Consider the following 26,166-nt stretch of genomic DNA (forward strand, 5'->3'; position numbering starts at 1 on the left):
GAATGAGATTATTTTTTTAGTACAATTGCCAAATGCAACAAACTGGTTTTAGGTATATGTTACTGGAAGGAAAAAGCAATCCCTGTTGCGTTACTGATCCCAGAGAAACATTTGCACGTATGCAGGTATCCTTAGGGTGCCATAGTTATGGATGAGAAATATTGGTTGCAAAGTTGGCATTTCTGGATGTAATACAGATATTTTGGACTTATTTTTGTTTCTTTGCATGTTTGATATTTTTAAAAAGGCATATGCTACTGACTACGCTTATGCACATATATAACATGATCACTGCTTGTCCAAAATTTTACTATACAGATAATACCCCCACAAATTATTTTAGCCTTTTTAATAAAATGTTGTTATTGATGTTAAGCTCACCAGGGAAAACATCATATATTGTTATGTATATACTAGGTTATTTATTTAAAGACTGAAGTGCAACATAACTAGATTCTAAATAATCTATTTTTCAAAACACACAACAGTCCAAACAGTAAAAGTAAAGTCCAAATTAAGAATATTTCATTCTTAAGAATTGTTTAGATTCAAAATAGTTTTCAAGAGTGTACAAAAGATACTATTTTTTTCTAGAATCAGCTAAACTAGACATATTACATTGAGAAAAATGTTTCTCATTTCTTTCCTGTTACCTTTGATTTCATTGCAGATTTTTTTTTATTTAAAAAGTTTTACAATACATTTTGACTTTAATGCCCCCCTCCCCCACCCCTATCCCTCTCCCCCACTCCCTCCCCCCCCCCGACTTCCCAGAGCTAAATACAGGGCATAAAATCAAAAAACAAACATAAACACCCCTATGTTATCAACAATAAACTATAAATTCTATCTCTCTCTAGCTCATATAAAATGAGTACAAACAGTATTAATATTACAAATAAAGTAGAAAAGAAAAAGAGGAAAACAGAAAAAGAGCTTTACTCAAAATAGATTTTTTTAATCCCAGTCCTTATTCATATTAATTTCAAAAAAAAAAAGGAAGAGAAAAAAAAACTTTCACCTGCTATTTGCATTCTACCACCTTTCTCTAATTTCCAAACAAATTCTCAGTTACGCGCCAAAAGCGCTTATCTCTATTAATCTTAATAATCTCCGACCAAACTAAACTATAATCAAAAATAGTTCTTGCATGTATCACGCCAAATGTCTCGCAGTTCCAAATCATCCTTAAGTTCAAATAAAAGTTCAAATAAAAAGAGTATATAAAAAAAAAATTTAGGCAATCTCTAAGACAACTTGTTGTTAATTAGGAGCTTACATACCCATTCTTAGTTCAACACATACTTTAAATCCATAACCCTAATATACTTTTCTAGCAAGCAAATAACATCAATCTTAAATTGTGTAAAATATTAAAAAAGAAAAAAAAACTTTCTTTCTCCTCTATAATAATTTTACTCCATTGACATTCTAATCTAAAAATTTAATCAGCAATCTTAACGCCCCAAAACTTTTGGAGCACCTCTGTCATGACCCCCAAAACTTCTTTAGACCGCTCTCCTGCCACATCTTCACTGTAAGTACACTTTGAAGATTCCATAACTTTCTGCTGGTCTTGCTCTTGCTCTCGTCTCGCTCTTCTTAGGGCGGCACGCGTCATCTTCTGGCCTCCTGCAGCAACCGATGAGACTGCTTCTGTCTTTTGGAAGGTAAAATTAGATAATAAAATAATCTATTTCTTATGTTAAAATCTCTGCAATGAATCTCGTCTCATTCATTGCAGAGATTTTAACATAAGAAATAGATTATTTTGTTATCTAATTTTACCTTCCAAAAGACAGAAGCAGATGAAAAATGTGAGGTTCTTTCCTGTTGGCTTTTCTGAATTAGCTGTTTTAGATTCTAAAGGTTTAGTTCCTAAAGAAGTAATCCTGTAAATAATTTTAATGTCCTCCTCTAGTGCAGGCTCTTTTATGACTCAAGGAGTTCAACTCCCAGAATTCCTGAGCCAGCATGGCTCAGCTTGGAAACCTCTCCCTTTCCCCTCAGCATGGCTGGCTCAGGATTTCTGGGAGTTGAAGTCCACGAGTCATAAAAAAGAGCCAAGATTGCTAGCCCTGCAGTAGGCTTAGGAAAACCAATAAGGGAGCTGGGTTGTTTTTTTGGGGGGGGGGCAAAAAAAAGGTTCTGGAACGCCGTTCTAAGCATTCTATGAGAAAAAAAGCCCTCTGTGTGTGTGTGTGTGTGTGTGTGTGTGTGTGTGTATCTGCATAAAAATGTTTGTGTACAATTTGAAAAGTTATTGTCACAAATATGGAAATAGATAAAAATGCATTACTATGCAAGAAAAAGGTTTCTTTGACCTATATATTAGTGCAATGTATCTTCCTTCTAGTGCAGGGGAAGGCAACCTTGGCTCTTTTATGACTCGTGGACTTCAACTCCCAGAAGTCATAAAAGAGCCAAGGTTGCCTACCCCTGTTCTAGTGGCAACTGTAGCAACTTCCACATCAACCTGGTTCCCTGTAATCTAGACCTCTCTTCTTCCTGGTTGAAGTGAGGAAGAGCTGTGTTTCAGTGATGATGGTGAACGAATCCTTGAGAGAGGAGGGGCTGCCTTCCTCTTTGATGTGCTCTTTCTTAATGTGCTCTTTCTTAAGGCATGACTCAGATATACTAAATAAACTACTGACTTGTCTCCAACTCTTTCTGAGGAAAGAGATAATTGTGGAGAAAATGCAAAAAGCCTTGAATGAAACAGATTATTTGGAACTGTTGCAATATATGGTATAGAGCCAGCACTGGGTTGCACTTGGAGGGACCTGGTTAGAGATAGGGCAGTCTGCTTCATCTCTCAACAGCTTTTGATACAATTGATTGCTGTATCCTTCTGCGTGGAGAATTTGATGTTTGCACTCATTTCCCCCCAAATTCTGTCAGTGCCGTCCAGATGCCTAGAAGCTGGATCTGGAAGGGGAGGAACGGGGAGAAAGTCACCATGACAGAATAACATTGGACTTGAAGGTCTGCTGATTCCAAAGAGATGCCATCTTTAGTTCTGAATGTGGTTTCATTTCCCATCATTGAACTGGTTTGTAATTTGGAGGTGCCAGGTCCTGCTTGCTTGACAAGCATCTTGTATAAGGAGCGAAGTGGGTTATATCCCTAAAATGCTGCTTTCTTTTGTGTTGACAAAATACTTACTCTGTGCTGCTGTACCAAGTTTATATTCTTTTGATGAGCATGAGTGTACCATAGCTAATTGTCATTACCCTTATTTATGTTCTCAGCCAAGGAAAATACATTGAAGAGATTGCTTCCTGGAGAAATATTTCTAACCCAGCCTTCTTGTCATGTGATAGCTAATTCCATTTGTAAAACTCATTGGCAGAAAAGAAGCCAATTTTAAGGCTTATTTTTAAAAAAGGAAGAAAACCTGCTTGATTCTGGATTTGCTTTCTCTCCCTTCCTCCCTCTCTCTGTGCAATTATGTAATGGAACTCATGTGGGACATTTTTGAAAAAAAAAAAAACAACACGAGGGGAAATAAGGGCCATATGGAGCCAGGGTGTCTCTCTGTGTAATCCTGAACATACTTTCTTACAGCCAGGCCCGTATTGAGGAAGCCAGGCCACAGCTCCAAAAGCAACTAGTGGTGGGTCAGTGGAAGCCTCTTGCAACAACTAACAGAGGACAAGAGTTACAGCCTCCAGAGACTTCTGTCAAGTGCCTGGCTGGTGGGGATGAGAACCAGTCGGTGGCACAACTGAACGTCTCCCGCTTGCGCAGCTCCTCGGTAGAAATCCGTGAGAAGGGCTCTGAATTCCTGAAGGAGGAGCTCCGTAGAGCTCAGAAGGTAAGCATGAGGTTAAGAAGAGATGGAGAATTTGACTACTAGCCTCAGACCCACCTGTCGGCAAGCATAAGGCCTAGGCTCAGATGTTGCATTTCAGTGGGTCCAAAAGCTTCATCTGAATTGCTCATCAAGTAATACTGAATTGTTGTCCATCTGCATTAGGAAATTGACATTTTGTCCTGCCACTCTGCTTTGTCTTTTGTGAGCTACATTGATTCCATTCTGTCGAAAGCTACTTCATATGAATTCATGAAGTAGACAGTTGATGAGCAGGTAAAACGCTAGAATACTATTGGGAAATTAAAAAAGAAAACCAGATAGTTTACGTTATTCCATCTTTGTTTCTGCTAGGTTTTTACTGCATAACATATAATTCCCTCCATACTCTGTAAGTTCATACATATATTATTCAAGCCCTTTCATATTCTGATTTTGGTGATTTTCTAAACAGAGCTTGGACAAATGTCTATTTCTTAACTTGGTTTTGCGAATCTTACACTTTTATAGAACCCTTACTGCTTCCTATTCATAAATGATAAGTTCCTTTTGAAACAGGGATCACTATATTCTACTGCTTCTAGATGCAGAACTGACTGACTACAGGACCAGAGTTTTCCATAACAAACTGAATCAGAACTGGAATTTGGGATGACACAGTTCCCACATTGCGCTGTCTCTGCAAACAAAAGTTCCAGTCTGTTGCTTCTCTAGATTCCAGACTCTGATTGACAGCTGGTTTTCTTTCACCTCTTTCCTGCTCATAGGATCTGGCTCTAGATCATAGCTGAGGACTTTGTATAGTCAGCTGAGAGTCTCATGTTGCCTTTGGTTGCCCATAAAGGTAAAGGTTCCCTCGCACATACGTGCTAGTCGTTTCCGACTCTAGGGGCCGGTGCTCATCTCCGTTTCAAAGCCGAAGAGCCAGTGCTTGTCCTAGGATGTCTCCGTGGTCATGTGGCCGGCATGCCTAGATGCCAAAGGCGCACGGAATGCTGTTACCTTCCCACCGTAGTGGTCCCTATTTTTCTAAGCCCAAATTAGGATATGCTATTTAGTGGGTTTATTTTCTTTATGCTCATATATTTGACAACCTGAAGTTGAAGTGGTAGGAAAGTGAATCCGGAGTTCCATACTTTCTAAGCCACGTGTCCATGTCCAGCTTTTGCCATTGCCTTCTTCAGTTAATATGATTTTTGGCAAAGCTGGCCCATTAAAATTTTTGGTTAAAGTTCGTAAAAATACTTTCAGGGGTGGACAGCTGTTGACAAGTTTCAGAGTATGGTAGATCTCTCTGTGTATGTGTGTGTTTGTATCTCTAAACTAGAATGATTCTCTAAACTAGAATGATTATGGAGAGTCATTATTTCTTGTGTTTTCCCTTTGCAGGAATTAAAGTTGAAAGATGAAGAATGTGAGAAACTTTCCAAAGTCAGGGAGCAGCTGGAACAGGAACTGGAAGAGCTGACAGCAAGCTTATTTGAGGTACTGGCACTTTCTTAACTTGAACTTGGCATCCAAATCCTGAAGATGGTAGTGTGGAACCTATAGAAACCAAGTCCAAAGCTGAGCTTAAGTAGTCAGTGTACCTCTTTGTAGACATCTCTTTGGTCTATAGAATCCATGCATCTCTTCTCACCCACAAAGTATGTTCTGATAACCTTTGAAAAAGCCATAGTTGTTGAAAGAACAGAATTCCATGTTGTGGTTTTTTTTGGACTGTATTATTTCAGATTGTGCACATTTTAATAATTTACCACAAATATATTGACACATGAGATTCCTGGAGTTGTACTTTATATGGTCAGGAAAACTTTACTGTGTAGAGCAGTGAAATTTGTATTCCACTGGAAGATGTTAAATCCAGCAAAAGCCACACCGTGTTGTTGCTTTGATTATGTAGGCCAGCACCAACAGGAACTGGGTGTTTGCATAAGAGCACTCTCTCTCCTCAGTTAGCAGAGCAACCATTTCTCTTTCCCTAAAGTCAGCAAAATCTGAGCTGGTGCATTTTCTGTCTCATTACCCTGATGTGTTGTATTCCTCATAGGAATGGAAATTTCTCATTTTGTATGGATGAAGAGCCTTTCTCTGTTGGGGGATGAGGCTATCCACCCATGGCCCTGGATTAGAGAGCTCTTGCCATTGAACATTAGCTGGGGATGAGTAAGGAATTTACTTAGTTCCTATATTTCAGGAAATTTACCCGGTTTGATCTTTCTGAATTCTTATGAAAACAGAAATGCTGAAATCTGAATTTTAAGGTAGCGCTTTGGAACTAAAAAAAAAAGGCGGGGGGGGGGGAGGGGGGAAAGATGTGCACAATATTTTTTAATCAAAATTGCAAACTGGTACAGAAGTAGGCCTAACCTCTCTTGGGCTGGAAAAATGAGAAATGGAATATATTCTAAATGGATTTGCCCTAACTTTGAACAAACGTGAGAGAGGTTGAGTTCCTCAGTCCACATCTAATTCGGATAGTCTTCACTGAACAGCCACAATTGCGACAGGTAACTCCATAGCTAAGTGACACAGTCTTTAAATGAGACATCACTTGATTTACATCAGCTCCACTGTGGACATCAGGCGAATCACCTATGGTTGTTAAGTGCGGTGTCACGTGACTGCACCTTGCAACTTACTGCTGTCTTCCCCATTGAGTTTGCTTGTCAGAAGCTGACTGTGAAGGTTGCAAATGCTGATCAGGTAACTGCAGCACGCTGTAAGTATAAGGACCAGTCATAAACCTATTTTATCAGTACTGTCATAAGTTTGAACAGATGTTAAATAGGGGAGTCAATATGCGAGCATTGCCTGTATGTAAGCGTGTGGTGGAGGGGAGCTTGTTCTCATTGATTTTCAAGATCATATTGACTGAAGCTACACTAGGATAAGACATGGTGGGTGTTTAATAAAGTACTGTATGACTTCAGGTGAACGTTAAGTATAAATTGAATACTGAATGCTTTATTTTTAGTTTGCTTTTAAGAATATTATGTTGTGCTCTTTCAAAGACATTCTCAAGAAAAAGTATGAAAATAAAAGTAAAACATGCAGAAGGAACTCCAGATGTTATAAAAGTAGTTTAAAATTGCCAGTCAAACATAAAGCTCTTTGTGGCCTAAATCATGTGAGGGCCTAATTTTTTTGTATTTGGTGAAGGGAGTAGACTAAGAATTAGGACTGGCTAAGAGGATTTATATCAGCCCTATCCTCTCTAAATTCCAAAGTATTCTATGGCAGCTCCATTTGGACCTGACAAATAAAAAATATGTCTCAGTCCAGTATTTTTTTAAAATAAAATCTCATATTTAAAATAGTGGCGGTAATTTGATTGCCAAAAAGAAAAAGGCCCTGAGGCCCTTTAGAACAGTGGCTCCCAACCTTTTCTATACCCTGCACCCCTAAAACGCTTCTGATATATTCTTGCACCTCTTACAAAAGTTCGAAATAACGGCAACAAATTATGCATATACACTATATTTTTGAAAACCCAAGTTTTTGTACCCCCCTGGAATATCGTCTCACACCCCCAGGAGGTGCGAGCATCCCTGGTTGGGAACCCCTGCCTTAGAACATACAGTACATGTTTCCAGCAGGGGAAAAAAAATTCCTGTTTTGTACGGTTATCACACCTATCCTCTCCAGTGCTTTTTATGGTATTGCAAACCACCTGCACAGCTGCCACCAATTTGTAGCACGTAAAAGTAACAGATATGCAGATAGAAGAGAAACTGCAAAAAATAAACTTGTGGAGAAGAAATTTGATGGAATGTTTTTTTAAAACAAAATCAAGATTTAATCTCAATATTCCAACTTTCCATGTTGGCTGCACTCATTTTCCGCATTACCCTTTCCTCATGAAGTCTGCAAGACTTCTGCAAGTCTCACCTGTCGCCATTGATCTCAAGAAAAGACTGTGCACTTCTGCTGTATTTGATTAAATGTTCCTTATTTTAATGTGCTGGTCCACCATGTGTCTGTGTTGGTTCTTATGGGTGGCAGTTTGGGAAAAGACATTCTTTGAGGGTTGACCCCTCTACTTCATCTTCTTTAGAAGTTGGTCTTACCATTTTTGAGAACTTGATTGTCTTGGACAAAAGTGTGTAACTCCTTTTGTTTTGTGGTATCTGCTGTAGGAAGCACACAAGATGGTCCGGGAGGCAAACACCAAGCAAGCAGCCTCAGAGAAGCAGCTGAGGGAGGCCAAAGGGAAGGTGAAGAAATCCATTTCATACATTGCCTCCATCCGTATAATCATGGTGACCACTAGACCATATCTACTAAGCGTATCCCAAAGTCCATGAGCCTGACACTGAAAGAAAAGTGTTTAGATATGGACTCTCCTCATGATTTGGATAGCAGACCTGGTTGCACTAGTTCCCAACTGTGTGGATTGTGTGTGTATATGTATACAAAAGTATTGGAGCAGGGTTTTCTTTCAGATGTAAAGGTAGTGGGAGTCATTTGGATATAGAATATCCGTTGCAGTTCCTTTCTCCTTCCTGGTTGGAGGCAACAGGTTAGAAAGACCTTTTACGTGGCAGAGTAGTCGAAATCAAGCTGTTGCACAAGAGCAGGAATCGAGCCATACAAAAATGCTTCTGAGGTGTATTTTTCAAATGCATTGTCAGCCTGTTGCCCCCATGCTGATGACTGTAACAAAGCCCAAGCTGATGGGACACGTTTCCTCTCAGTGAATGCTCATGGGTTGTAATGATGAAGCAATAAAAAGAATGCAGTAGAGTTTGTAATAACTTCAGAAAACTGAAAACTAAACAGCTAAACATGAATGCACTGCAGTCAGAAAGGGAAATTCTCTAAAAGTCAAAGACCTGAATTTTGCTGAAGCAGGAGACTTGGCTCTAGCTGTCTGAAAACTCATGTTATTTCACCTCTTTTGAGAAAATGTTTTCCATGTTATTCTGGCAGTTCAAGTTCAGAAACAAGTCCTGCTGAGTTTGCTGGGGTTTGCTTCCAAGGAAGGGAGCAGAAGGTTGCTTAGTAGGTCAGAGCAAGACCATAAACAGGTGTACCCCTATGCCTTGATACTAGAAAGAGTTCAGAGAGTATGCAGAAAGCAGTGAAAAGATAAGACAACCATGTTCTGCCTGCTGAAATGGAGGCTGATTTAGCAGCTAGAGGAAGTCCTTGGCTTACTACAGGTTGCTTAGTGACCATTCAGTTACAACAGAACCTCGAAAAAGCTATTTGTGAGCCAGATACAAAGTCAAAATGTCTGCTCCCCCCCCCCCCACAATGACTGCATTTTGGGTGCTCGACATCTGACCTGCATTTACAGCCATTTGCAGCATTCTGTGATCACCTGACCATGATTTATGACATTTTTGTTGGACATGTGTATATTTCTGGTTTGTGGTAAAAAAAACCCATAATGAACAATGGCTTATCTACCATAGCATTCGCTTTACGACCACCACGAAAAATCATAAAATTGAATGCAGTCATGTGATGACTTGCTTAACAACCATCATAACTTATGACTGAAATTGCAAGCTGAATTATAGCCATAAGTCAAGGACGACCAGTATACATTCAGAAACAATCTACGGAAAAAAAGGACCAAGTAGCATAATACATCGCCTCAAGGAACTGGAAAAAGCCTAGCTGTTGGATCCATTGTGAGATTTCTCTTAATACCAACACTTTTAACTTCATCCCCAATCTATCCACAGTAATTGAAGCCAATTAGGTTTCATCCCATTCTCTGGAGGAGCAGAAAATGTCTTTGCTTCCAGCATGAGAAACCTTTCAGGTATTTGAAGAGTCTTGTTCAACCAGTTTGTGCAGGAGAGGGGACACCAGAGATTACTGATACATCACTGATACTTCAACTTCCACAATCCCTTTTTTGATAACTTTAGAAGAACTTGCTGAACTCGAACTTCTTGTATATTCAAAAACTCAAGAGCACAGCTAAGGATTTGTGAAAAGGATTTGTAAATTATGAACTGCAGAAAAAATGCTGCCATTTTTAATGTGATTATAGTGCCATCTGCTGGCAAAGCTAAAGCAAATCACCTGAAAGATTTTGTGTCAGATGCTTTACCCTGCCATAATGTGAGAAATACAGGTAGTCCTTGATTTACACCCACAATTCAGCCTAAATTTTCTGTTGCTAAGCAAGGCAGTTGTGAGTTTGCCCCATTTTACGACCTTTCTTGCCTCAGTTGTTAAGTGAATCACTACCATTGTTAAGTTAGTTAAGTGAATCTGGCTTCCCCATTGACTTGGCTTGTTGGAAGGTCGCAAAAAGTGATCACATGACCTTGGGACACTGCAACCGTCCTAAATACATGCCATTTACAAGCATCTGAATTTTGATCATTTGACTATGGGGATGCTGCAAGAGTTGTAAATGTGAAAAATGATCATAAGTCACTTGTGCTGTGGTAACTTTGCTGTTGTAACTTTGAATGGTCACTAACGGTCACTCTCTCATTTGAAGATTAAGTTGACTAGGTTCTTAAATAAGCATTGTGACCAGAAATATATAGCATTTCTCAGATAAATTTCACTACTGTCATTTAATTTGGATTCATTCTGAGTTCCTCACTAGTATTATATACTGAAACTACAAAAAACCAGTTTGGGGAAGTGGTGAATGTGCTGCTCTAGAGACCAGGTAACTGGATTTTACTCCCACCAAGTCCGGTGATCTTGGGCCATTCACTCTCTCTTGGCCCAACTTACCTAACTTGGTTATTGTTGTAAGGGAAATAGGAGGAGGAAGGAATATTATTACATTCTCCGCTTCGAGTTATTGCTCTGGATGCGGGTTTTATCAAAACTGTCACCATGTGGCAGATTTCTGGACTAGCCTTGGACACTTAATATCTGCTACTAGACAGAAGCAATAGACAATATTGTGCACTTTGGAGTTTGCCTAGACTCACAGCTCTTGCTTGAAGAGCAGGTGGGAGCCAAGGGCACAACTGTGCAAAATGTGCCATTTGGATCCTTTCCTGGATCAGGGAGCACTGCGTACAGTTTCTCATAGTTCAGTCACCCCATTTGGACTATTGCAATGGGCTCTACAAGGGGCTGCTCTTGCAGAGCATCTGGAAGTTGCAAGATGGGTCCACAGTGCAGTGGTGTAAGCAGTTATGGGTGTACCTAGTTATACCCAAGTTACACCTTCACTTTGCACATTGCACTGGTTCCCAATAGGCTGTTCTGTACCAGCCTGCTACTGGCCCTGCAGAAAAGGCAGGGACAACCCCTTTTACAAGAAGGCAAGAGGCTGGAATTACGCCTGCCAAATTTATTGCTACAAAAACAAACGGAACAAGACAAACCAAGAAACAGGAGCTTTAAGAAACAGGAACTATCCAAGCGGTTGCCTTCAGCAAACCAGCCCTCCCACACATTCTCCTTAAATACAGTTCAGGGCATGGCCTCTCTCTGCCTCCTTCCGAGGTGCCCCATTGCCTTCCTCTGTTTACTCCTGATTGACTGCCTCCTGCGTCGGGCGTCCTTGAACAGGGCCAGCTGTGGGTCATCTTCATCCACGCTGTCAGGCTCACACAGCTGGGTCTCCGTGGTGACCAAGTGGGAGGGGCCTGGCTGAGGGCTCTCATCAGCAAGATCTTCAACCCCCTCAGCAAGGTCTTCAACACCCCCCTCCTCCTCTGAGTCGTCCGACCCAACTGCCAAACCCACAGGCTGACCCTGAATCACAACACAGGCTTGCAAATGGAATTCAAAGCATTCTGTTTGCCGCCTGCCTGGCTTGAGGCCATATTTGAGAAACCATCTTTCTCTGACTCTACCTGCTCCATCAAATCTGAGAGAAGGGGCAGGCTCTGGGTGCAGTCTATTAAACAATGTCAATATAATGAGACCCAGTAAATGTATGTTTTAGATCCTGTGCTTGCCCTTTGGGATACTATTCCTCCCGAGATTAGCTTGGTCCCAGCCTTGCTAGGTAGGCTCTTAAGACCTGGCTGGAGGCAAGAGGTCAGATGAGCTTGTAAGATATTGTTGATTAAGGCTATTGGTTCTCCTCAGCTGCTACTTTATTGTTTCTACTTATGTTTATTTTATATTATTATACTGATGACTTTGAATTGTATTTACTAGCCAGAATTGTTTACGTAATAGGGGTGGACATATAAACTAAATGAACTAAAATAAAAAAAATTCCTGGGATGAGGGAAGTAAGGAGCTGGCGCAGAGAAGTTTTGTACCGATTCATTCCTATTTATTGATGAGTAATTACTTAATCTTTAAGTGGAGAAGGGTGATCAAGAGTGTGGTCTTCTTTACATAAACCTGTTTTGCCAGTATTTGTATAAAGAAAAATTATGCAGCAAGAAAATCCGATATTGGTATGTAGGTAACTAATATATGCAAATATGTATGCATCCTTTTCTATTTAGTGGATCTGGTAGTTACGATGTACAGGGAAAAATCTTTATAAAGCCTATATGTTTAACATTTGGGATTGTGCAAGGAAATAAGAAAAAACATAATTTAGAGGTTATAAAGCTAGTAGCTCCTGAACTCAACTTCCTGTTTGCTTCAAAGAACAGCCATGACTGATTGGCTGAATGAGCCATTAAATGTTCTCCTGGACATGGCATAATCCTGGTACCAAGTCCTTTGCTGATCATTGCTGATGGCTTTTTGTCTCTTGTCAGATTGACATGTTGCAAGCAGAGGTGACAGCCTTGAAGACGCTAGTGATAACGTCAACTCCTTCCTCGCCAAATCGGGAGTTGCACCCACAGCTGCAGAGCCCTGCCAAAACAGCTTTCAGAAAGGGACACGGACGCAACAAAAGCACCAGCAGCACCGGAGCAATCACAGTTGCTGGCCAGAGTGCACCCCAGGAATCAGTCAACAGCGAATTCAAAGAGGTGGGTAAATGTGATTGGTCAGCACCTAGCTTGAGCCCCTGGGAGGAAGCAAAATGTTATTAGCCATGCTGCGTTATCTGTGTGATGGGGAAATGCAGTAAGGTCAGGGATGTAGTAGAAGAGTTTGTTTTATCTTGCACTTACACAACCTGCTTCACTGCAGAAAGTGTTGAGGAAACTTTTATTGACTTACTTTGATTAATTCCTTGATTCTGGTTGGGTTCTTTTGATATACTAAGTTAGAGTCAAAGAAGTACCGTAAGCAGTAGTTATCATGTATGACTAGGCATGAATGAGCTTAAATATAACTGGAGTCAAACACGAGAAGTCTCTTGTTAGATCAAATCTCATAGCTTCTAGCTATGTTGGACCAGAGTTCCCAGCATTGCTGGGGAAGCATAATTTGGGAAATCTGAGAGTTACGATGTCCCAGTACATCTGGATCAGGCCAGAATTAGATAGGATGGCCACCTTTATGTACCTTCTGGGTTGGGATATTTGTGCCCAAGGTCTTTTGTGACTGAGGTGGTCTTTTTTCTAATCTTCTGTCTCTCTCACACCGTTTTCCTTTCTCTCCTTGTCTTTCTCCTTTTTCCCCTTTCTCTCTGCCCTTGTCACCTCTCTGTCTTGCTCTCCCATTCCTCAAAGTCTGGGGTACCCACTCTCCTCTCCCTGCTGCTCTGTATCGTCCCTGCGAAGGCGATCCACATCACCTATGAGCCAGGCTGGCAGTTCCTGGCAGCAGACTCTTCTTTCTCCTCTCCTCTCTCGCGGCAGGTAATCTCTCTTAAGGTGGGGTGAAGTAGAGTAGCTCTGCGACTAGGAAGGTAGGCTCAGATATTTGGTCACAGCAGGGCCAACAAGATTGCTTTGCTGGTGAAGGTGGTCATAAAGTCTGAGGGAAGCTGTTCTTCTGTACAGATACAGTAGTAAAGAGCCGTGTCCTCTTTTTCATGTTGACTAGATTCACTATCCATAGCAGTTGTTGCCAGAAAGGGTGGGACTGCAACACCAAGGCTGGTAAAAAATATCTTGATAGTTGCAATCCCAATCAATCTGGCTTTGGAAACTGGTTTCACTGATCTTGAGGAAGGGTCAGTTCTGGGGACAAGAAATACTTTTTGGATGCACTTTTAACACTTCCCCCTGTTCAGTTTTTTTCTTTAATACTAACAGTCATTTGTGTGTGTTTTTTCTCTCTAAATGTTTTTTCCCCTTCTCCCATACGGGTGCTCTGAAGTGGTTTCCTGGTCTCAGGTGAGCAGTCTCTGTAGCTTAGTTACTGGAACTTTTTATAATCTTTTTTTTAAAAACGCAGCTAGGATGTCAGAATTCAGTTATTTCTGATTATCATGGTTATGCCTTCTATTCTGGAACTTTCTAACCCTTTCCAGCATTTGGAACAGGACATGCTGGGAGAGGTTGGCAGCTTCCTGAAAATCTGAAGGTACTCTCGTCTTTTGAGGATATACTGTATTTTATTTAAAAAGGATTGCCTTTATTTAAAGAGGAAACATGGAGGTACCAAATTTTGAGGATTTTGAGAATTGCCTTTATTTAAAACAGGTTGGGAACTATGGCCCCTTTATGACTTGTGGACTTCAACTTCCGGAATTCCTGAACTGGCGTGACTGGCTCAGGAATTCTGGGAGTTGAAGTCCACAAGTCATAAAAAGGCCATAGTTCAATACCCCTGATTTAAAACAAAGGTCTGGTCTATGGCTGCGGCAGTTCTGCGGGCCAGGTTGAAAAACCGAAAAGCCAAGAACAGATCTTTCCCACAAATCAAATATGAGCTGCTAACTGGTTTACTTTTGGAAAAAAGAACTCACAGGTTTATGGAAGACTGGATGGTCAGTGGCTACCAGTCATGATTGCTGTATACTGTGTCCAGTTTTGGAATCATAAATCCCAAATGTTTATAATTGCTAAAAGCAAAATTGGAAAGGGACTGTGCAGTCACGTCCTATTTGTCTTGGATTTCCCAAAAGCACTAGTTAGATCTTTGTGGGAGTAATCAGCACTCAAGACTTGATTCATCACAGAATGTTTTAATTTTTTTTTGTTTTTAAGGGGTAGCTACAAAAATCAAGCAGCAGTGTCCTCTCTGCCTGCTGGGGTGCCTGATCTTCTTTATTTGCTTGATTTAATATTTATTTATTTACATCTTGGATTACTTATTTGTCAGGTAAATTTAGTGCTACTGCAACTGAAAAGACTCTGGTCTTGTGAGTCTTTCCCCTGCCATATGGATACATGGCTAGAAGAAAGGATTTCTTGTATCCTGCCTTTCCTACCTAGCATGTTTTATTTTGTAACAGCCACAGAGTCTTCAGAACACAGAATGCTTCAGTTGTTTTGGAAGTGGGCCCTTATTCAACACAACCAAGTAGCCATGCAGTCTTTTGGAAAAACCTCATTTTTTTTCAACTTTGGTGAAGGGATGCTTGCTTGCTGGGACTGGACGTGAATTCCTTTTGGTGAAGGGGGGGGGGCAACTAAGCTTCGTATTGGATTGTCTTTCCCTTCTTTTCATGGGAAAGCCATGCATACGGTTATCTTTCTATTCAGTGGTACAAAGATGTGTGATTTAAAACACATATCACTTGTTTGGAAGAGCTTAACATTCATATTGGCAATAGTAATAAAGTTCTAGGGCAGGGGTAGGCCACCTCGGCTCTTTTATGACTCATGGACTTCAACTCCCAGAATTTCTGAGTCAGAAGTCCATGAGTCATAAAAGAGCCGAGGTTGCCTACCCCTGTTCTAGGGGAATATACAATTGAGCAGTCTAAGGATTTCCTGCCCTTCTTCTGGACCTGTTGGAAGCAACTGATGTGTCATAAAGAGGAGCAGGAGATTTTGCTGAGGCCCCACCTTCTCTTTGCTTGACATACTGCTTGATTATGAATGCAGATCACAGTCCATGCGAGAATGTGAAGAGGGAACAGATCTTCACCTCTGGTATGGCATGTGAGCCCCTGTATGTTGAAAATTTTATAGACTAATAAATGATGTTCCCTTTGGTTACATTGTTGGGGTACCACTGTAATCTACTGATACACTGTCTCCTGATGATGCTCTCTCTGTCATGCTCCTTTCTGCAGTAACCACAGCAAGAGGCAGAACTGCCTGTCGCTGGCGCATAAGTCACATTTATTCTGCTTCTTTGCCTCATCATCTGCCTAATGAATAGGAAGAACATTTTGGTTTTTGTAAAGAAATATCTACTTCCTTCTTTGTCTCTATATATCGGTACGCATGTGTTTTTCTCTTCTTAGTTTTCCTCAACAGACTTCTGTTTTGTGGTTTTCTGTCGCTGCAGGTAGATTCCATCTTGTTTGCAGAATTTCAGGCTTGGAAGGAGTCTCCAACATTGGATAAATCGTGTCCTTTTCTCAAGAGGATTTATCGTGAAGATGTAGGCCCTTGCCTGGATTTTACCAAGCATGAAGTCAGTTTAAAGATGAGTTATTCAGAGTTTTCTAAAAGATGAAGGTGCTCCTTCCTTGTTGACATGAATTCCTTGTGTTTTTTTTTTCTTCGTTGCAGCTTTCAGAGCTGATTCAAGCAGCTGTGGAGCAGAATACCCTTACCATTGAACCAGTGGCTATCCAGGCATTGCCTGTAGTGAAGGTGTCAGCCATTGAATGCGGTGGACCAAAGTAAGATTATAACAGCTGTTCAGCTGCCCTTTTTTTTTTACTCCTCCTCTTCTTACACCGATGCACCATTAGTCTCTAACATGTGGCATTACCAGTTGCCTTTCTGAAACAAGGTCTTCTATTTGGTTGTTCACAGAATTTGTTTTATTGAACCACTGTGTATTCTTCCTTTCAATTTGTACTGCTTGGCCCACAAAAACCCAAAGAGAAAGCAAAGGAGGGAAGGGCTCAGTAATAGGAGAATCGGATTACACGAATGTACAGAAGTATAAAGATTATACAACAGCCAGCAGTTCTAATGGACCTAAATTGAGCTAGAAAGCACTACAGGGTGTGAGGAAGATAGCAAAACTGGAGAAGGTTGTGGCAATTCAAATATTTGTAGCTCAGGGTTGAACTGTGGGGTCCTTGGTGCTCTCTGAGCTTCTTTGTTTTCTTGCGGACATTTCATTGCCCTACTAAGTAACATTATCAGCACTGATTATATTACCTAGTTAGGCAGTGAAATGTCTGCAAGAAACAACCAAACTCACAGAGCACCAAGAGTGATATAAACCGGCTTCCTTTTCATTGTGCTTGATTTGCACATATATCAGAAGAATTGTCCTCTGGGCCAAAGTTTAGTAAGGGACTTCATTTTGCAGTTACAAATATCTTGTTGTAGTGTGTAAGAGGACTATTTCCTTTGCTGTGTTCTGATTATTCTTTTCTTGGACTCCAGCGGTTTTCATTCACTGTTCTACCATCCTTCTTTCCATAACTTTGTATAATCTGGTATGTTTGAAAAAAGATTTGTACAAATATTTGAATTGTTAGTGAATTGCTGTACTATTCTGTACTGTACTATTACAGTTCTTTTTCTGTGTGCACATACCTGCTGGAACTTTCTTCCTCTGCTTCTGACAGTAAGTTAGTAAAGCAGGTAAACACAATTTAGGTTTTCTTGTGTGCCCATGAAAAAAGAAATTTTAGAGTCTTGGTGCTGGTATCTCTCAGAAAGACCCTAATTGCTGGAATTACTTTTCTGAATTTACATAAGGTAAATCCCAAACCTCGTAATTGGGATTGGTGTTGCTGTTTTATGCTAATGTCGTTTTGTTTTCTGCTTTTTAATGTTTTTATATGTTTATCACTATTAATGTCAGGCATGAAAGACCATGTGAAAGTCCAATTAAACTGATTTATTGCTAAATAGTCTATCCACAGGAATCTTTTCAATTAATGGTTAGTACCTGCTTTGAGTTAAACAAGGGTCCACAACATTCAAGGGAGAGCGGACTTGATCCACTTGTGGCTACTTAGGGATTCTAAGCTGATCCCTCTTTTAACTTCACCCCCAGGTTCTGCCACGCCTTCTCCTGCAGTTAACAAGCCAGATTCATGAACTTGAGATGGGCTGCCATATAAATTGAAAAAAAATGAATGAATGAATGAATAACAACAACATGATGAAAAGCAGGGCTTATCTTCTAGGCATGGGAATCGGACATTGAGCCTGAGAGATATGATTAATTATTGCTGATAATTATCCTCAGCCACCACTTTTTTCTGCTTTATTCTTCTTACATATTCTCATTTCTTTCTTTTTGTATTATTATATTGATGTTTTTGAATTGTGTTCATTGCCCAAAGCTGCTTACTAGAAATGGCAGCCATAAACATTTAAGTAAATAAATAACAAGGATGGAGAATATCACCTAGACTGCAGCCATATCCAGCTGCCTCTTCACTTTTTTCTTAAGAGCCACGTGATATTAGAAGACAAAGCTTCAATAAATGCCCTAACCTTTGTGAACAGGAGATAGGAGATCACTGCTTCTGTGTCATTCCTCCCGCCCAGAGGGGAACATTATGCAGGATGAACATGAAGCATTGCTTCCCACTTTATCTTACAAAGTGATTTGGGTGATGAGGGGCACAGAGAGAGAGACCAAGAGGGAAAATTTGATGTCTATGACTTTTATTTGCACTCAACACTGGGCAAGGGATTTAAACTGCCTGGAGTTACCCAATTGCTTTCTCCCATCAGACTGGATGGCTACTACGGTGGTGCATCTGTTGTGCAATGCCCCCACCATTGGCATCAGTGCCAAGTGGCCCACAAGAAGGGGCATTTGGTTACTTTAGATCCCAATGGTATGGACCAGTCTGCTGGGCTAGAAATAACATATCCTTGAAACAGATATTCTCTCTGCTGCATTTAGACTTTAGGAGTAGTGCAGTCCAGAATTCTGCTACTCTTGAGTTTCTTCTTGTAGGTTTCTTGGAAGGTATAGGATTGTAGCTTAATAATTTAGATGTTAATCTTCCCTCAGTTTGAGCTGTGCTTTTTACACGCACACCACCATTAGTCCAAGAAGAATGAATGTTGCCATTGCTAGCCTAATACTAGTTTCAACTTCTTATTTCTTCTCACAGTGGGTTCCGGTCCCAAATTATAACGTAAGTTATTTTTTTTAAGCCAGTGAAAAGGTATTTACTCCATTATTAATAAGCTACTAACTCAAGTTGTTACTAACAGCTTTGCAATTGGTGCTATCAAATAAATGGTGAGCATCCAGGATGCTGACAGCATACCATATAATCTTCAATTACAACTGTCTTTGAAATGGTTCATCTTTATTTCTGCACTGCTGGGTATATAAGCCCAGAGGGATATTTTTGTCTACTAACTGTCAACTTTCTCCTGTAATATTAACTTTACTTGGTTTTCTGTGTTGCTGGTTACCTCCCAAATCCTATAGCTAGTTTTTTCAGATGTCAAATTTTAATGCAAGAAATGTTGAATTGCCTACAAGAGGCTTAATAGTAATAGATTCTTTTCTTTTCTCTTTTAAATTAAATTACTTATAAATCTACAGAAGGAAGAAAGACAAGATGCAACAAATTCTAATATTCTAAAATGCTAATCTTCATAATGATAATTGAGTTGATTTACTGTGGAATAGGAAGAGGTGACAGAATGGAGGCAGAATATTTGTAAATGCATCTTTATAATTCTTCCATTTCTTAATATTTTATTTATAGTAAGGTCAAATTCTAAACTTTCTGCAACCTCTATAGCAGCAACATGTTTTGAGGTTGAATACCCCAAAAACACTTTTCAAAAAAAGCTGCAAATAGAAAAGTTTGAATTAACAAAGCTTGATTGAACAGAAATACTTAAAACAAGAAGCAGGAGGGCTGTAGAAAGACAAGCAGGCTGAGGAATTCAGGGAGTTAAAAACAGTGGTTTAGATTGTTCACAGTTTTAGCTGACAGAATAGGAAGATCTCCTAGTATGAAGGTGGCAAGTTTACTATCTACTTCTAAGGTGTAAATTGTACTGAATTGAGTTGAGCTGAGTTGAACTTCTTTGTTACTAAGTATGCTTAGCTTTATAGCCTTATTATCTTTTAGGATAAATTCATAGTACAGAGAATAACTAAAAAGAATGACAACATACTATGAAATCCTTTAATTTTAGGATGCAAAAATAAAGGTCTTTGCTTGGGTTTGCATCGTGGTGACCAGCATCATGTTTTGTTCCCTTTAGTCAAGGCCTCTAGATGACACCCTGCTTGACTTTTTCTACTCCCACCTTCCTTTTTACAGGAAATGTGCTCTGAGTGGCCTGTCCCGAGCCTGCAAGCATCGCATCAAACTGGGGGATTCTGGGAATTATTACTACATTTCCCCTTCTTGCAGGGCCAGGGTAAGTTCTCATTAGTAATGTGCTTAGCAGAAAATAATCTAATCTTCAACTGGACACTACAAATGTGAATACGTGCAGGAGAATTGTGTTCACCTTGCTTGCATTTGTTTCGCCTTGCTCCATGCCTTTTTTATGTACCTTGCATCTGACACCAACAGAGTAATCTATCATCTTAAAGACCAAAGAGTTTACTATTGTCTGTCCTATTTACATTCATGTTTTCTGTAAATATTTCTAAATGTGCTTGTAAACAGGTGTAATGTTTGTCCTTTTGTTCAGATTACAGCCGTATGCAACTTCTTCACTTATATTCGATACATCCAGCAGGGACTGGTGAGACAAGATGGTAAGAATTCTCCTCTTTTTCTCTCTTTGAGATGTGGAAGTTGAGCTCTTCCCTTTGTAGCTAATTCACAAGGTGCCCAACCAACTTACGTGATTATAAGCAGGACCACCAAATCACTCCAAGCATTTTGAAGTTTTATAAGGGAACATTCAAGAGAGAATTATTTTCCCCCTTGTAAAAATCACTCAAAGCAGATAGAAAAGAAAGGTAATCTAGCTGAAATAATGTGTTCATTTAGATTATTTGAACTAATCTAGGTAATCTAATGTGTAATGGATTAAAAAGATCATGTGCATAAAATCAAACACAAAACTCTAGAAATAAGTTCAGGAAGGTATATATGATGTTAAGGTTCAAGTTGGGATTTCATCTTTGCAGAATTTGGACTATTTTTAGGACAGCATATTAATTTAAAATGGGTAGGGTTTCAACATGCAGATGCCTTCCATTCAGTGAGGGGATAAATATATGGTTGTCATGGGCAGAAGGAATAACCTTGTGAACAGGAGGAAGAGCCACAACTAAGACAGTGCTTGAATAAAAGAAATCTGAGTCCAGACCTGAAATGTAATTTGAGAAAGTGTCGGGCTGATGGTGGTGGGGATCTCTTGCTAAAATATGAAGTGGCTTTTCCGAAGGGGAAGGAGAGGTTCCTCAAATGATGCTCATAACTCCTGATCATTTGGCCATGGTGGCTGAGCTGACGGGTGTTGAAGTCCCAAGATCAGGAGAGCACTACATTGGGGAAGCTAGCACAGAGCAAACAGATTTGCCTTCTGCTACAACGATCTCTCACTTGCTTCTCTGTTTAATGTCTTCCTTTGACCCACAGTGGAATTGATGTATTGGGAAATCACGAGGCTTCGGAAGGAAATGTCCATTGCTAAATTGGGCTTCTATCTCAGCGAGATGTAAATGGAAGATGATGATCAGGAAGGATTTTTGCCTTCAGTTATTCTCCGGACACCCAGAAAATCGATGACAGAATGTCTGCTCATACTCCAGATGGCACAATATTAATTGAAAATGTAAGAAGCACAGGCTTTCCCTGTTGAGTGGCAGTCTCAGTTTCATGAGAGCAACTACTCCGGGCATTTTTACCGAGTGAATATGAGCTCTCTGGCACTATGGAGTGAGGCCATGTTGGGACTCCTTCCTTTTTTCTATGCATTTCTCCTCAGCTAGTATATAATATTCTACTTAAAAGCCATTATATATACACACACATATAAATATATAAAAAAATATTCCTGAGGCCTCGGCTGCACCTTGGGCTCATTACCTGCTTGCCACTCTGAAATCTAAATGCTGTTGGTCATTGCTGCATAATGGAGAGATAGATAAACTGCTGCTCCTGCTTTCCAAAGGCATGCACCTGTTGAAAACAGCCTTCCTCGAGAGCTGCAAGGTGCAGATTCCTCCAGTATTTCTTAGGAGCTTGAAAGAGAGAACTGGGAAACGTTTGGCTTTTGATTCTGATTGTAGCTCAGGGTTTTCCTGTGAGGGATCCACAGACCCTTTGACAAACTCAGCAGGCTGACATTAAAGCCACTCCTGATCAAAACACCAGTCATGATGGAAGGATGGGGAAATGACGTCATGGATAGCCATTCATGACTAATAGACTTCTTTTTTTATGCCATGGGACATTCTAGGCTTCTCCAACTTTTTGCATTCAACATACTAGTCATGAATCCATTGCCATAATCTTCCTTAGCTCACATTTCTGCTGTACTCCTGGTTCTCATTTAGAGGCTTGCATCTAGCTAAGTATTTTCTAAACTCAAGCTTCTCCCCCCCACTCCCATTTTATTCACATCCAAAGATTGACCTCAGACATTGAATTTTCTAGCAGGTTATTAGAAGTTACACACATTCTGCAATTTTTTAAAAGGTGGGGGATATTTGGATTTAATTGGTGAATTTGATGCTACAGCATTGATGAGGATCTCTCTTTTTATTGCACTTTAGGGTATAATAAAAGCTCACGATGAATTTTTAAATCAAAAGATCTAGATGATCTGTTGGGTGTTAATGAAAATGCCTCTCATTTTCTCTGGTTAAAGAAAGGACTAGCTTTTTCTTTTGGATAATACTTTGATACTTCTGAGATGAGAACAACTGATACAAGCTTCCTAGAAGACATAATTTCCCTTGGTAGCCTTTCCCTCCTACTTTCAGACCGGGTGATCTAGTTGGTGGTTACTCATTGTGGAAGGCACCTGCTATTTCAGCTTCCATCCATGAATAATGATAATGAAAATCAGGTTTTGTTGGTAATCCATGAATTCACAAAGCCGCCTCTACAATCAGAGTCTCCTGCTTGGTGAATTAGCAGATCAATTCAGCTTGTGTTACTGAGAGATTGTGCCATTGGTTCCATTGGGTATGTATTCCTGGTTGGCAGCAGATTTTTACATACATTGTGGCTTCCTTTTGTCTCCTTATGATTGCACCCGCATCTGGGATCTGTGTGGACTTTACCAGATTTTCAACTACCATCACAAGAGGAGGAAGCCAGGACATGACACAGTGGCTAGAGTTTATCAACTGGTCGTTGGTGGGGTTGTTAGGATTATGTTCTGAATGCAATTTGAAGCCACATCTGACAGAGTTGCCTGTAATCGCTGAATTGGACCCTACCATTTCTATTCTTCGGGAAGTAATGTTTTCTTCAGTTTGCCTTGAAATTAATAGCTTGACTTCACTAATATGTTGCATTTATGAGCAACAGAGCAAGCGTTCTTTGGGATGTTACTGGAAAGTATTGACTTGGGAGTGTTTGATAGTGTTGCATATCAAAACACTATTTTCTTGACCCACATTGCTTTGTTGTTCACTATCCCCTGGCTACTATCCTAATCATTTATAGCACCACTTGAGGGATAAAGATTATACATTCATACAGGAGATAGAACCTCTTCTCTTAAAGGATGTATTTGGGAAATATGCTGTTGAAATTATGCAATCAGGAGAACAAGTAATAACACACCTTTTTCCTGCTATGAGATTTCTGTGCATCATAGGACAGCTGCACCCAGATGGACAAATTAGCCAGAGTTTTAGAATTGCTTCTTTTACAACAGAGACTGTTGCCTTTTTCAGCTCGCCTCCCAGATACCTAAAATGATGACCTGAACTGTATGAGTATATGAAGAACAATCTTTTGGTCCAGAGAGGCAGTTAGTCATGTAGGATCTTGCAAAGACCTCAGAATAAAATTGGTAAAGGATCTATTTATACTCAGTGGTGGGCAGGTATCTGATTGCTTTTCTGTTAAACTACAACCAGAAGTGAAATTGTTTCTAGTGACATTTGCTTTGAGAATATTGACTTCTGCAACTTCGCCTACAAAGTGGTACAAAAATTGACTATTAAGCATGCGCCCCAGAGCAATCTGAGCTCATCTGGAAGACAGCACGATGGCGGAGGTTGCACTAAGGCACTGTGGTAAGCAAGGAAATGATTAATGGTGGTGGAGGACAACTGAAGGGTTCCTTGTAGAGATGGTGACTGCCTTATGAGAAAGTCCAGTTTGTGTATTGAAAGGGAATTTAGCATTCTTTTGAGTACATAATGAACTGTTGTGAAGAAGGGTATCCTCTGAAATTTCATCTGCAAAAAGTATTTCTCATGTCAAATTCACTGCAAAGACCTCCAGTTTATTTCATGCTGGCTATAGGTTTTGTACTGTCATTATATACTTATCAATATCTGGTCCTATAAGAGATGAAGGAAATGATTAGATCAAGATGGCTTGACTAGCTGCCAGTTTTCCCAAATTACAAGAATTGGTTGCCTGAAAAGAAAAACAACAACAACAATACATATTACAGGCAGTTTTGAATCTTTTATCCTGGTTGCATTATTATCTCTTTGTTACTTCTGTGTTCCTATTCTAATAACATATGCTGATTTCTATTTAATAAATAGACTCCGGTGTTGACATGAAGCTGGTTCTTACTGCCATTGGACTGATTTCTTTTGAAGTCTGCATGTATTCCAGTGATAAAATAAACAAGGCATTATGAGCAGTATTGATTGTGTATATAGTAGTGTTGAAGCTTTAGTAGTGTTTAAATAATGAAATCAAAATTGCATGCAAAATGTTCTTCACCCTAAAAGGTAGCAGTATCTCCATTGGGGTCAGAATGACCCATCAGTTGAAGCATGACACATTAGCCATGGAAAGGATGCATGTCCTATTCAAACGGAGACATCAAAGACACCTAGCTCCAGAGCCCAAAACAATCCCTTTTGGCTTGCCTAGTTAGTTCACAATAAGACAGACTACCAGGGAGTGAAATAGAAACAGTACCCACAGGTATGTCATAACAATACCTTGACAATATGCTTCATTTTAGCATAAAATATGGCTTTGTTTTGAATCAGAGGAATGTTAGAGGGACAGTCTGTACAGGTTAACTACTTTTTCTATTAACTGCCTTCCTGCTCAAAATTCTTCCCATCAGATACTCTGCTGTGGCATTACTTAGGTGTCACCCTTTGTAAATACACATTGGCCATCTGGATGAGTAAAACAAGAGCTTTTTGTGTTGTGGAAAGAGAAAAATGATTTGAGACAGAAAATGTGTCATTCAGAACACACCCCAAAATACAGATAGGTATTTTCTTCTTTAGAACGGGGCCTGGATTGATATTGCTCAGGCCTAAAATTTTGCTTCCTAGAACACAAATCCTAAAAACAAGGAAAACAGATCTGTGAACGACTTGCCCATTAAAGGTTTTCAGTATGAATTTGAATGTAGCTGTTCCTACCTCTTGACTAATATGCTCTGCAGAGCATAGTCTGTCATCCTTCAATTTTATGCTCCTTGGAATATTGCAAATTTTGAGGTAAAAAATAACTTATAAATGCACACACTGCTAGACAGTTGATTGGGGATATATGGGTCTCTTAGTGATAAGGAAATGTGAAGAAATTAAATATTTATTCATCTATGTGCTGCCTAGTTCAATACATTGCCCTGGTGAAGATTTGATTTCCCTAGTTTTCTTCAGTTATTCATGTGCTGTATATTTAAAACTAATGTAGACATGGGGTTTCACACAGCCTGATGAATTAACTCATATGAAACAGTATGGATTAGAAAAAATCTGCCTCCCTAGCTTTAATTGGATTTTAGCTCCTGGTGTTATTTTTTTTAAAAAATCTTGCCTGTACATAATCTGTGGGCTCTGGTAATTATGAAAGAAAGTGCAAACTGTGATGAGCAATTGGCATTTTTGAAGAGCCTGAAATTGCTTTTCTTACTATTTAGAGCAGGGGTCTCAAACTTGCAACGTCACATGACGTGTCGCAACGTTGCCGCAATGGGGTGGGCGCAGTTTCGCCATGATGCATCCGGCCCTTGGGCCTTGCAGTTTGGCACCCCTGATTTAGAGATCCTTTCACTTCCTGTTGCCCCTTAAATGCCCTGAGCTTCAACGCTGATTACTTAGTTGGGTAATGAAACTTCTGCAAGAAAACAAGATCAGAGAACACCAAGGATCCCACAACTCTAATAATCTCCAAGCCGGTGGTGTTTAAAGCAGCTGGTCTAATATATCAAAAGGATAATTAAGTTCATTCATTCATTCATTCCATTTCTGTATTGCCCATCTCATCTAAATTGAGTTAAGAAGACTGACTTCCTGATTCTGGTATACGGTAATTGTAGTGGTAGCATCTGCAACTCTTTTATAGGTAACTGCTAACTCTGGGAAGTAAATCTTGATCTAGTTAGCAATAGTGGTTAACCTTT

At 39.9% G+C, this 26,166-nt stretch overlaps 1 protein-coding gene across 7 annotated transcripts in view; it reads left to right on the top strand.

Moving 5' to 3' along the window:
• Positions 1 to 24,438, top strand: part of RAB3IL1 (RAB3A interacting protein like 1) — a 40,048-nt gene extending 15,610 nt beyond the window's left edge. Inside the window, exons 2-13 of one of the 7 annotated variants that reach the window (XR_014025842.1) lie at positions 3,568 to 3,817; positions 5,204 to 5,299; positions 7,954 to 8,031; positions 12,478 to 12,696; positions 13,345 to 13,473; positions 16,022 to 16,150; positions 16,249 to 16,361; positions 18,780 to 18,803; positions 19,956 to 20,055; positions 20,335 to 20,401; positions 21,234 to 21,429; positions 22,889 to 24,438. Coding sequence is in view for 6 of the 7 variants with exons in the window: in XM_081322977.1 (XP_081179103.1) it covers positions 3,568 to 3,817; positions 5,204 to 5,299; positions 7,954 to 8,031; positions 12,478 to 12,696; positions 13,345 to 13,473; positions 16,022 to 16,150; positions 16,249 to 16,361; positions 18,780 to 18,803; positions 19,956 to 20,055; positions 20,335 to 20,401; positions 21,234 to 21,316 (1,288 nt within the window). In the remaining variant the exon portion in view is untranslated. Of the gene's footprint in view, positions 1 to 3,567; positions 3,818 to 5,203; positions 5,300 to 7,953; positions 8,032 to 12,477; positions 12,697 to 13,344; positions 13,474 to 16,021; positions 16,151 to 16,248; positions 16,362 to 18,779; positions 18,804 to 19,955; positions 20,056 to 20,334; positions 20,402 to 21,233 lie in introns of all 7 variants that reach the window. The other 6 variants (XM_081322977.1, XM_081322980.1, XM_081322978.1 and 3 more) reach the window with 6 other exon arrangements.
• The last annotated feature ends 1,728 nt before the right edge of the window (positions 24,439 to 26,166 follow it).

Source organism: Vipera berus, assembly GCF_964194415.1.
Source record: "Vipera berus genome assembly, chromosome: 1".
Classification (NCBI taxonomy): Eukaryota; Metazoa; Chordata; class Lepidosauria; order Squamata; family Viperidae; genus Vipera; species Vipera berus.